At 39.0% G+C, this 13,291-nt stretch overlaps 1 protein-coding gene across 2 annotated transcripts in view; it reads right to left on the bottom strand.

Moving 5' to 3' along the window:
* Positions 1-13,291, bottom strand: part of GNAO1 (G protein subunit alpha o1) — a 471,718-nt gene that overhangs the window by 192,099 nt on the left and 266,328 nt on the right. For both annotated transcript variants that reach the window (XM_053700323.1, XM_053700322.1), the window contains exon 4: positions 1,890-2,050. In XM_053700323.1, the coding sequence (XP_053556298.1) occupies positions 1,890-2,050 (161 nt within the window). The remainder of the gene's footprint in view (positions 1-1,889; positions 2,051-13,291) is intronic.

Here is a 13,291-nt window from a genome sequence, read left to right as displayed (position 1 = left end):
CCCTTAAACCCCCATAGCATGTAAGCCTAAGAGTCCAACTGTTTGCAGATCACCTTCTTAAGAGATGAATACAACAGTGTGACTCTTGGCAGGGCCCTCTACCCATATGATCCCGATAAATGTTTCCTTGCATACCGCCTATGTTTATAGCACTCTATAAATAACTGATAATAATAATAATCATTTCATTTTTAAAGTCAACATATTGCTGTCACCAAATGCAACAAACCAGACATTAATTTACACCAGTAATGGTGGTGAGCAAAGCAAGAGGATAAGCCACATAATTTACCTAGAAGCCCTTTGATAAAGCAGAACTTCATTCTGTTGATTTCATCTCTAAAAAGCTTGATTTCTAAGCCTCTATGTTTACTTTAACACTAACACTATTCCTAATAAATAAACATCTACCTTTACTCACTGCAAACTACTATTATTATATAATAAAAAAAGAAATTCTCCCATACTCCATTGCAATTTGTTAAACACACTTTTTTCTACCTTAATTAATCACATTCTCCTAGCATATGACATATTTTTCCTCACCAACAAATTTTTAATTGAAAGAGTCTTTCAACTCGTAGTGCACTTAATTATTGCTCAAACACAGGGTTTCTCCTATCATTTTTCACAAGTTTGTTGAAACACATAGGGTCACTGTCCTGTTTATGTAATGCTCCACTGTGTAACAATGGGCAAAATGTTCACAGAGAAAAAAAGCACCAGGTGAACGTCCTGGGTTCGAAAAATGGACAAACCCAAATAAACACTGAGACTGACAAATCCAAGGAAGACTGGTCTTTTCACACAATTTAGTAAAAATGGCTGAGGCCTTTGCTAAAGTGCTTGTGCATTCCTGATTAGACACACTGCTCGATAATCATTATGTTCCAAGATTGTACTGTATCTATTTATTCTTCTCAGAATGTTAACAGCTATTTAAATTTACTGCTTAATAGTATTGTTTCTCAACTCAATCCTAGAATTCCCTTAAAAGGCCAAATTTAAAGGACTTCCCTGAGTACAGGTGTGTCAATCATAAAGTTTTTAACCACACAAATAGGGAAATCCATAAAATCTTGCCTGTTAGGGACACTTGGGGACTTGAGTGTAGAAAAACTACACTAACTACACATTTATATACAATGTTTTAAATGTATACTCACATTTGCCCTCATAAACCCATATTTATACACTTCTCAAGCAACCCACACACACGAGTTAAACTGAATGTATACTCATATCTACTCTAATGAAATACACACAAAATACATGCATACTCCACCGCACTGCACACATACATCAACTCTTGTTTACTGATCTTTATATATACACTCTATGTACTCCTATTTACACTAAACGTGCATGCACAGTTATTATTGAATTTTACACATACATTAATGTTCATTGCCAATTCCCTAAGTAAGGCTATATAACCTACAATGTGATTATTATATGCTCAGGAAGCATCTCATGTGTCCATGTTAAATGGTATATAAGCTTTTTTTTTCAGCAGCAGTGGCTCATGCACTTAAGCAGCAATGACAGGTTGCTGCAGGGCTCGCAACTCATAAAATCACAGAACCTTCACTGTGACAGGGACCTGGCTGGGACTCCACAAATACCAGGTCAAAAGGATCAGATCCTCTTACAAAGCCTGGAGGGTTCAACAGACAAATTAGACAATAAAAAGGCCTATGCCCATGTACAAGGAAGAGATCCAAAGTGTTGTTTTAGAAGGAAGAACTGATTCCACAAAATCTTCATTAAACGGCACAGGTTGCAGGTGGGCAAACTCCTTGTTCCCTGTGGTATTCCATAAGATAACTCTAATATCTACATGCATATCCAAGCCACTCTCTAGAATGGAGAGATCTTGATCAACATACTATTTAGCAGAGTCATTAAGCTGATATTCCCTGGATCGGTTGAAACACTCCTGGATTCCGGAATCTGCCCAGAGTCTCATCATTGCGGACAGCAGCTCTGGAGAAAAGGGCTCTGTATCCTCCATTCGGCTCACCACATCGCACACCATCTTGGCATCAGCCTGAAAAAGGACAAAAGAAATACTTGTAAGAGAGAATAAGATTACAATGTATAGAAAAGCTATGGGGAACAGATGTTCTACAGCTTTATATCTCTGCAAGAAGGCGTTAGGGAAAGATAAATACATTATTAAATATATTTTTTTTAGAAAAACAAGGCTTCTAGCACATACTGCCAATGCATTAGTCATTTGAGGTCTAAATAGACCATAAACAATCAAATGAATGGAATATTACTGAAAGTCCTACCTCATCTCCACTCAAATACAGCCTAAAACAAAGCAAAAAAAAGTTTGGAGATTCCATAGCATGTACATTATATACAGATGTGTGTGTCCATATACATATATATTTAGATTTGCTGCCTATCTCTGTGTGACTTACCCACTTATCTGCACTAGGCTCTCATGCCATGTCTGTCGGCATGAGAATGAGGCTCCCATTGCAATGCAAACACAATTGCATGCGCTGGTATTATGAGTGGGGCACAAATATCGCTCTAGCAAAAGCGCACCAATGAGGCCAAGATGTGATCACTGCACCAGCCACACAGAACCAAATTGTGTGCACTAGCCTAGTCCCACTAAGACCAGTTTGTCACATTCATGCGAGGTGCACTAAGGCCCAGGTGTAACCACTGCTTCAGTCTAAGGCCAGTGTATGACAACTGCACTAGCCACACTAAGGAGATATAAAATGCTCTAATTTGTTTGATGCTTTTTTAAATTCAATTAATGACAATATCTAACTTTGTTTATAGTTTAAGTTGTGCTATGTGTGTATGTTGCTCCTGATTGGTTCATAAGCCATATCCTGTTCAGAAATCAATTGCACCTCAACGCACAATTTTAGGATTATACTTAGGCCTTGTGAATCACACGAGTTATACTAATTTAAGGCTTGTCCATTATACTAGTCGCACCAATCCTGGTGTGACCAACATACCAGCACGCTAAGTCTTGGTGGTGACCACTGTGGCAGGCACACTAAACCCAAAGCTAACTGATATGCTTACAACACTAAGCCTAGGGCCTAAAAATCATGCCAACCCAGACCAGGGAAGGACTATCAAACAAGCCAGTCTAATGCCTGGACATAAGGATTGCTCCAGTCCCATTAAATTGGGAATGTGACCATAAATCCAAGAACATTTAGCCCAGGGTATTATCAGCAAGTCAAACCCAGCATGTAACCATTTCCCTCACAACAATACACCCACACTGTCACATTACTCTCACATTACTCTCACTACCCTTATCCTAGAGTGTGAAAATCACCTAACTCCCCCTTAAATTCAATGTTTGACAACTACCTCCACCTTCACAGGAGAAAGCTATTCAAGCAGTCTTCAATGGACTATTGAAATGTCAAATGACAAATTAAATAGGATCTAAGATGCACACACAGCTTGAAAACATTAGTTAAAAATACGCTGAACATAGCTTACAATAATGGGGCATATGTCAGAATGGTGTAGAAGGCAACCAAGATATATAGTTGCATTAAACACTGTGAGCCATTATTTAGTTTAGCATTTTGTACATTATATAAAATGACATTCTAATGCAGACATCTGGCAGAGGAAGAGCCAAATATGTGAAATAGTGGAGATAAATGAATGATTCCCTGTATGAACCTTAATCCTTCTCACATTGGTTGCTCAGATTTTTTTTTTTTTTGCATCATTAGTGCCCCAAGACCAATTAATTGCATACGAGCAGTGCAGGTCTCCACTCCAGGGTGTGCTCCATGCTGGGCCTAACCTTTCACATACTGCCCCCTCCCCTGGCACGCAGTGGGTACCATTTGCATTTAAAATATTTCCCTTGCACTGGGTCTAATTTCCCATCCCTTTTCCTTAATGGTTTGTAACACAGCCTCACCATCTGTCTGCCAACCTCTACATACACTGAAGCAGCAGAGCTCTAGGGGTCCATTTAATGAACAGCTCAGCAGCTCTGAGATGCTAAAAATACCCCAGGGAGACAGTTAAGAGAAATAGGAACCACATCTGCAACATCCTGAGTAGCAGAAATGTTTACGGTGCACACACAGCAAATAAACAGCAACTCAGATCTGCATATATGTTTGCAGTAAACCATTACACCTTAATAATTATTATTGACTGTAATATAGGGAGCATGGCTATTATTTAAGATGGTTGTGTACCACTGCTATGGTACTGACATTAATGTCATAACAAGAACTCACAGCACACTAAAGGCTTCTCCCTTGGTACGATGCCAGAGTGACAGGTGATACCAAGGTAATCAGGGTTTGGAACTACAGGAGCGGCCACAAACAATAAAGCAATGCCAAGGGTTGACAAAAGGTAGCTGCGGCTGGAAGGGTTAAACAGTAATAATGTATGGAGGGATATGAAAAGAAAGGGCAGGAGCTGGGCCTTAAAGGGATAGGAAACTCAAAAAAAAAAAATATTTTTGTAAAACTTCAATGTATATTTTAAATATTTGTAATAAGCACCTATTAAAAAGTTTTCAGCTGTTTTCTTGGTATTTGTCATAAAAAAAATCTATGTTTTGCTAAACCCAGTTTTTAGCTTATTATGTGTGCCCTATAACGATGTTCTACCTAGGTAGAAACTTCATGGCAGTCCAACATGCACATTTATGGAGGCCAATTTATCAAATGTCTGTCTGACCTGATCCGCACTCATCGCTGAATGAGGAGAGCAATACGTGCTCCGTATTCAGCATTGCACCAGCAGCTTTTGTGAGCTGCTGGTGCAACGCCGCCCCCTGCAGACTTGCGGTCAATCAGCTGCCAGCAGGGGGTGTCAATCAACCCTATCGTACTCGATCGGGTTGAATTCCGGCGATGTCTGTCCGCCTGTTCAGGGCAGGCGGACAGCGTTATAGAGCAGCGGTCTTTAGACCGCTGCTTCATAACTGCTGTTTCTGGCGAGCCTACAGGCTCGCCAGAAACACAGGGCCTCAAGCTACATTCGGAGCTTGAAAGATAGGCAACAAAGTCTAAATTTATAGGCTAATGCATGCGCATATTCGGCCCCCTCTTCTCTCCTGCGGCGCATCATTAACAAAGCGCTGGATGCAGGGATAGTGACACAGACATCCATTATTTAGTCTTTTATTTGCAGTATAGAGAGAGTTATAAAAATATCCGTTTTCGTCTACAGTCACTATATTTTTCATGTGAGCGCTACAAATAATAAATTCAATAATAATTAACTTTAGTCACATCCAATTTACCGTACTATTTCTTATAATAACACCAGCATTGTAAATATGTGGATCCATTACATTACAAGTGCGCACGCGTTGTGCTGACTATCCGGTCATGAAAATTAAAATCACATGGGCGTAACTGCTTCACTGTTCGATGTTACATTATTTTACATAAACACTACTTACTTTTATGGGTGGTCAATCCGCTCGTGTAAAGTGATTTTAAAAGTAATTTATAAGGTGTTTAGATTCTTCGTTAACAAGAAAAAGGAAGCTTATTTTATCTATATATGTAATAAATTCTAATGCTATCTTATTTCAGTACCACTGGGCCAGGTTTCCTAACCCTTTAACTATATGTTGAGCAGTACTGCAAGAAAAAAAAATTGTAACAGACAATTTAGTAAGAAAGATGGTAGCAGTAAAATGTTGCAGAAACATTATTGGTGGATCAACATCTTCGAGGAACAAAGAAGGTTTTATTTATTTTTCTATAGAGCAGCTATAAAGACAGTTTTTTGTTGTTGTTGCTGTTTCTAAAAAAATGTAATATAGTTTAGTTTTCTTTTTTTTTCTAAATAAATGTTTCTGAGCTGTAAAAAGATTATTTTTGGTCTTATGAGTATTATGTGTGTCATTAATACATAAGATATTTTCAAGTTCAATGTCACTTTAATAAATCAGCACCATTGACTTACATAAGAATTTAGATACATTTGGATAAATTTGTCTTAGAGGAGAGATCTTTCAAATCTAAGTAAATCTAGACCAATTAAAATCCTCCATCTGTGCGTAATTTATACAGGTCAAAGCCAGTAGTTAGAGAACATTCTTACAAAGATATATAAAGGCTGCAATACATAGATCACTGCCAGCCTATGCTCTGTGCTTGAGTAAGGCTATCAGAGGCAGAACTAGAAATATGTATGATTAGGGCTGGGCTACAGCCAGACTCGCACACAAACCTATGCTGTTCAAACACATACATACACAAGGCCTTGCTTTGTGCAAAGCATGAAAACCAGGTCTGTACGTCCTTGTCACCAGAAATCACTTGGGTACAGGCACAAGAGAAGCTCAATTAGAGAGCTTGGTTACCATAGCAACATTTCATCTCCAGGTCCGCTTGAGCTTAGCGGAAGATACGTGTGAAAAATGAATAGGAAGGAGGGGAAAAAAATCTTGCAGCATCAGCTTGTGAAAGAGCGATAGCAGTTTCAGGGTCTGTTGCACTGTAATACTGTGATACATATCATTATTGAAAGAATGCCCTTTTGCTGTATTATGGGGACATTTTATTGTGGTGCTTTGCGTCATAAAAAGCCAATTGATTCGTTTTTATGTGTTACACATTCTAAGGTATATGTGATCTCTTATAGCAGTGCCTATTTTATAACAGGCTGTGTTGTCTGATAATAACTGTGTCACTGATTCACAAACCAGACACAGATTTATAGTAGAAAACCACTAGGGCATGATTAAGGCCCTAAAGGATCCTCTCTGTCATCAATGATGTCCCCACAGAGCTATAGCAGTTCCTCTATTTGCTCTTCAATATGTTCTACTGTTTCAAGATGAATTCAGACAATAACCTCATCTATACACACAGTGTCCATGTATACACAGAGAGAGCTCTCCCCTCCTCCTCTGATTTTTTTTCTCTTAGCATAGCACAATCTAGGATTAAAGGAATTGAATGGCGTGTAGGCAGCCATCCTTACTATAATTCCTAAATATCCGGCAGGCTAGGGGAAGACATTTGCAATGAGGAAAAGAATTACAAAACAGAAAGAAACAAGAAAGAGATTGAAATCAAGTGGGGATGCAAGAGATAGTATCATGGAACAGAGAAATACAATAAAGGTGACATGAACTGTTTAGAGAAGGGAAATAGACAAAGAGCTGGGAACATACAAGTAAAAAAGATACTGACATGAAAAATAACGAGAGCAGAGCGAGACAATGAGCCTTAAGGAAGGGCAAGGAGAAACGTAGAGGGAAAAAAATCAGGGAATAGAGATCTAAGAAAGGGGAACGGAAACAGCTAATGAAATTCAATAGAGATACTCAAAGATTGAATGGTATTGAGAACCTGGATAAGCCAGAATGGGAAAGGGAAAACCAAGACGGAGAAAATAAACTAATAAAGGGATATTCCATAAAAAGGGGATATTGAATTTAGTGAAAATGATCCTATGGAAGAGTGGGGGGGGGGTAGAAGATGGAGACATGAATTAAGATGATGGAATCCCACAGCAAGGGGGAGAGGGAAACACTTGGAGAGGATGTGCCATGAAAAGAGAATACAGGCAAACCAATGATAAGGGGCAGAGGGGATGGAGGACTGAAGAGAAGGAGGGGAGGTTGGCAGTAAAAAGGACGAGGAAAGAAAGTAGAACACATAAGGAAAGATAAAGTAAATCTTAGAAAGAGGTGGGAGGAAATAGCAACAATGTAAAGACTGAAAAAAATGAAGGGAAGAGAGTTAAGGGAGAAGACTAGAAAAAAAAAGATGGAGGGGAGTCAAAGGGATGCATTAGATTAAGGAAGGACATATTTCCTGGCTGAATGAATGTGATTTCTATCTGTTTAGTCTCTTTGTTTTTCCCAGCTGCCATATTCCTGTTACTTGTTAACCTTTAAGTGAATTCTGATAAGTCACAAAATGTGCACCTAGAGATGCTTTGTATAGCTGAACACTGATATATGCAAACAAAGCTGTAACTTCTGTACAGGGATATGATCAGCTGACAATTAACTAAACATTTTTGTCTTTAAAAAAGTGTGCAGAAAGTTATTCCCTATCTGGGAGGAACCTTTGAAAAGCCTCTATTGATACAGAGAGCATAGATTTACAGGACATAGTTTTCTGCAATTAGCTCTGATTGTGATAGAAATAAATGCACACATTAATACAGCCTGATTAAAGGGACATAAAACCCAAATTTTTCCTTCATGATTTAAAGAGAACATAACATTTTAAACAACTTTCTAATATACTTCTATTATCAAATTTTCTTCGTTTTCTAGTTATCATTTGTTGAAAAGCAGAAATGTAAGCTCAATAGTGTGCATGTGTCTGCAGCACTATATAGCAGTAGTTTTGCAACAATGTTATACATTAGCAGGAGCACTAGATTGCAGCATTATTTCCTGTCATGTAGTGCTTCAGGCATGTGCACACTACTTACATAGGTATCTTTTCAACAAAGAATAACAGAAGAATGAAATAAATTTGATAATAAAAGTAAACTGGAAACTTTTTAAAAATTGTATTCTCTATCTAAAATCATGAAAGAAAACTTTTGGGTTTATTGTCCCTTTAAGTCAAGTGAGCCGCTCAAAGGTTCAGTCCAACAAGTAAATATTGAATAGTGAAATTCTTGAACACATAACGTTTAAGACAATACATAAAAAACATACGCCTAGATTTAGAGTTCTGCGTTAGCCGTCAAAACCAGCGTTAAGGGCTCCTAACGCTGCTTTTTACCGCCTGCTGATATTTAGAGTCAGTCAGGAAAGGGTCTAACGCTCACTTTCCAGCCGCGACTTTTCCATACCGCAGATCCCCTTACGCCAATTGCGTATCCTATCTTTTCAATGGGATCTTCCTAACGCTGGTATTTAGAGTCTTGGCTGAAGTGAGCGGTAGACCCTCTACCGACAAGACTCCAGCCGCAGAAAAATGTCAGGAGTTAAGAGCTTTATGGGCTAACGCCGGTTTATAAAGCTCTAAACTACTGTGCTAACTAACACTAACACCCATAACCTATGTACCCCTAAACCGAGGTCCCCCCACATCGCCGCCACTCTAATAAATTTTTTTAACCCCTAATCTGCCGACCGGACACCGCCGCCACCTACATTATCCCTATAAACCCCTAATCTGCTGCCCCTAACACCGCCGACACCTACATAATATTTATTAACCCCTAATCTGCCCCCCAACGTCGCCGCTACCTTACCTACACTTATTAACCCCTAATCTGCTGACCGGACCTCGCCGCCACTATAATAAATGTATTAACCCCTAAACCGCCGCACTCCCGCCTCGCAAACCCTATAATAAATAGTATTAACCCCTAATCTGCCCTCCCTGACATCGCTGCCACCTAACTTCAAGTATTAACCCCTAATCTGCCGACCGGACCTCGCCGCTACTCTAATAAATGTATTAACCCCTAAAGCTAAGTCTAACCCTAACACTAACACCCCCCCTAAGTTAAATATAATTTAAATCTAACGAAATAAATTATTTCTTATTAAATAAATTAATCCGATTTAAAGCTAAATACTTACCTGTAAAATAAACCCTAATATAGCTACAATATAATGGATAATTATATTGTAGCTATTTTAGCATTTATATTTATTTTACAGGAAACTTTGTATTTATTTTAACTAGGTATAATAGCTATTAAATAGTTATTTACTATTTAATAGCTACCTAGTTAAAATAATTACAAAATTACCTGTAAAATAAATCCTAACCTAAGTTACAATTAAACGTAACACTACACTATCAATAAATAAATTAAATAAACTACCTACAATTACCTACAATTAAATCAACTAAACTAAATTATAAAAAAAAAAAATTACAAAAAAAACAAACACTAAATTAAAAAAAATTAAAAAAGATTACAAGAATTTTAAACTAATTACACCTACTCTAAGCCCCCTAAAAAAATAACAAAGCCCCCCCAAATAAAAAAAATGCCCTACCCTATTCTAAAATAAAAAGTTAACAGCTCTATTACCTTACCAGCCCTTAAAAGGGCTTTTTGCGGGGCATGCCCCAAAGAAATCAGCTCTTTTGCCTTTAAAAAAACCCATACAATACCCCCCAACATTAAAACCCACATACCCCTAATCTAACCCACCCAAACCCCCCTTAAAAAACCTAACACTAAGCCCCTGAAGATCTCCCTACCTTGTATTCACCCAGGGGGTATTACCGATCCGTCCAGAAGAGGGTCCGAAGTCTTCATCCTATCCGGCAAGAAGAGGTCCTCCAGAGGGTCCAAAGTCTTCATCCAGACGGCATCTTCTATCTTCTTCCATCCGGAGCGGAGCGGGTCCATCTTGAAGCAGCCGACACGGAGCCATCCTTCCTCACCGACGGACTAACGACGAATGAAGGTTCCTTTAAATGACGTCATCCAAGATGGCGTCCCTCGAATTCCGATTGGATGATATGATTAAGGTAGGAAAAATCTGATTGGCTGATTCAATCAGCCAATCAGATTGAAGTTCAATCCGATTGGCTGATTCAATCAGCCAATCGGATTGAACTTGAATCTGATTGGCTGATTCAATCAGCCAATCAGATTTTTCCTACCTTAATTCAGATTGGCTGATAGAATCATATCATCCAATCGGAATTCGAGGGACGCCATCTTGGATGACGTCATTTAAAGGAACCTTCATTCGTCGTTAGTCCGTCGGTGAGGAAGGATGGCTGCTTCAAGATGGACCCGCTCTGCTCCGGATGGAAGAAGAAAGAAGATGCCGCCTGGATGAAGACTTTGGACCCTCTGGAGGACCTCTTCTTGCCGGATAGGATGAAGACTTCGGACCCTCTGGAGGACCTCTTCTTGCCGGATAGGATGAAGACTTCGGACCCTCTTCTGGACGGATCGGTGATACCCGGCTGGGTGAATACAAGGTAGGGAGATCTTCAGGGGCTTAGTGTTAGGTTTTTAAGGGGGGTTTGGGTGGGTTAGATTAGGGGTATGTGGGTGGTGGGTTGTAATGTTGGGGGGGTATTGTATGTTTTTTTTTTACAGGCAAAAGAGCCGATTTCTTTGGGGCATGCCCCGCAAAAAGCCCTTTTAAGGGCTGGTAAGGTAATAGAGCTGTTAACTTTTTATTTTAGAATAGGGTAGGGCATTTTTTTATTTTGGGGGGCTTTGAGTAGGTGTAATTAGTTTAAAATTCTTGTAATCTTTTTTTATTTTTTGTAATTTAGTGTTTGTTTTTTTTGTAATTTAGTTTAGTTGATTTAATTGTAGGTAATTGTAGGTAGTTTAGTTAATTAATTTATTGATAGTGTAGTGTTAGGTTTAATTGTAATTTAGGTTAGGATTTATTTTACAGGTAATTTTGTAATTATTTTAACTAGGTAGCTATTAAATATTAAATAACTATTTAATAGCTATTGTACCTAGTTAAAATAAATACAAAGTTGCCTGTAAAATAAATATAAATGCTAAAATAGCTACAATATAATTATTCACTATATTGTAGCTATATTAGGGTTTATTTTACAGGTAAGTATTTAGCTCTAAATAGGATTAATTTATTTAATAAGAAATAATTTATTTTGTTAGATTTAAATTATATTTAACTTAGGGGGGTGTTAGTGTTAGGGTTAGACTTAGCTTTATGGGTTAATACATTTATTAGAGTAGCGGTGAGGTCTGGTCGGCAGATTAGGGGTTAATACTTGAAGTTAGGTGGCGGAAATGTCAGGGAGGGCAGATTAGGGGTTAATACTATTTATTATAGGATTTTGCGAGGCAGGAGTGCGGCGGTTTAGGGGTTAATACATTTATTATAGTGGCGGCGAGGTCCGGTTGGCAGATTAGGGGTTAATAAGTGTAGGTAAGGTAGTGGTGACGTTGGGGGGGCAGATTAGGGGTTAATAAATATAATGTAGGTGTCGGCGACGTTGGGGGCAGCAGATTAGGGGTTCATAGGGTAACGTAGGTTGCGGCGGTCTCCGGAGCGCAGATTAGAGGTTAATAATATAATGCAGGTGTCAGCGATAGCGCGGGCGGCAGATTAGGGGTTAATAAGTGTAAGGTTAGGGGTGTTTAGACTCGGGGTTCATGTTAGGGTGTTAGGTGCAGACTTAGGAAGTGTTTCCCCATAGGAAACAATGGGGCTGCGTTAGGAGATGAACGCTGCTTTTTTGCAGGTGTTAGGTTTTTTTTCAGCTCAAACTGCCCCATTGTTTCCTATGGGGAAATCGTGCATGAGCACGTTTTTCAAGCTGGCCGATACCGTAAGCAACGCTGGTATTTAGAGTTGAAGTGGCGGTAAATTATGCTCTACGCTCCCTTTTTGGAGCCTAACGCAGCCCTTCAGAGAACTCTAAATACCAGCGTTATTTAAAAGGTGCGGGGGGAAAAAACACGCGTAGCTAATGCACCCCTTTGGCCGCAAAACTCTAAATCTAGCCGATATACAGTAAAGTAAAAATGTATTCACAGACCCCCCCCCCGCCTCCTAATTTAATTCCTAATTTACATGTGTTCTATAACTGAGAGTTTCCATTTTGTCGATCTTTATTCAGGTTCAGAGTTTTTTCTGCACTTTCCATCACAGTAACAGTATTTCTTTCTCATCTGACAAGGTATTTGTAGTGTTGGAAGCAGAGCTGTTTTCATCATGGGATACAAAGCTGATACATTTATCTAGCAGCAAGCAGAGGATAAAGGTAAGAAAAAGGATGAAGCAGACTGGACCTAATCACTACTGTCTGAATCTAGTCATGCCCCTGCAGGGCAATGACTTGGCAGCAGGCCACAGAGGGCTCCTTACCACATACTGAATTTCCCATCTACTGTACTTTCGAGTGCAGAGCTAAAAGACAAAATGGGACAAAGATCAGCTGGTGGAATGTCTTTCCTGATCTTGAGCAGTGTGTAAAAGGAATAGAGAAGCACTGCACTCTAACTCATTAAAGGCCAAGGTACTCTGCATTGAGATGCTGAAATGCCAAGCAAAGCAACACACCACTAGTCATCTGGAAACTAAAGGGTTAATTATCATTCACAGCTTCATATCTGTATCATAAAAAGATTCATAGATGTGATCTGAGACAAGCAAATACAGTATATGTGACCTATTATATATTCCTTCCATAGGAAGAATTAACATGAGTGACCATTTCCCCAGTTTACTGGCACAGTTTTACAGCACTTGAGTACTCTATACTGCTACAGAGGGAGTGTGCACATATTCAACACTATCTGTAACATGTACCTTAAAGGGACACTGAACCCAATTTTTTTCTTTCATGATTCAGAT

This window comes from Bombina bombina, chromosome 1 (assembly GCF_027579735.1).
Source record: "Bombina bombina isolate aBomBom1 chromosome 1, aBomBom1.pri, whole genome shotgun sequence".
Taxonomy (NCBI): Eukaryota; Metazoa; Chordata; class Amphibia; order Anura; family Bombinatoridae; genus Bombina; species Bombina bombina.
The sequence above is the reverse complement of the archived record's forward strand: the minus strand, read 5'-3'. Positions and strand labels throughout refer to the sequence as shown.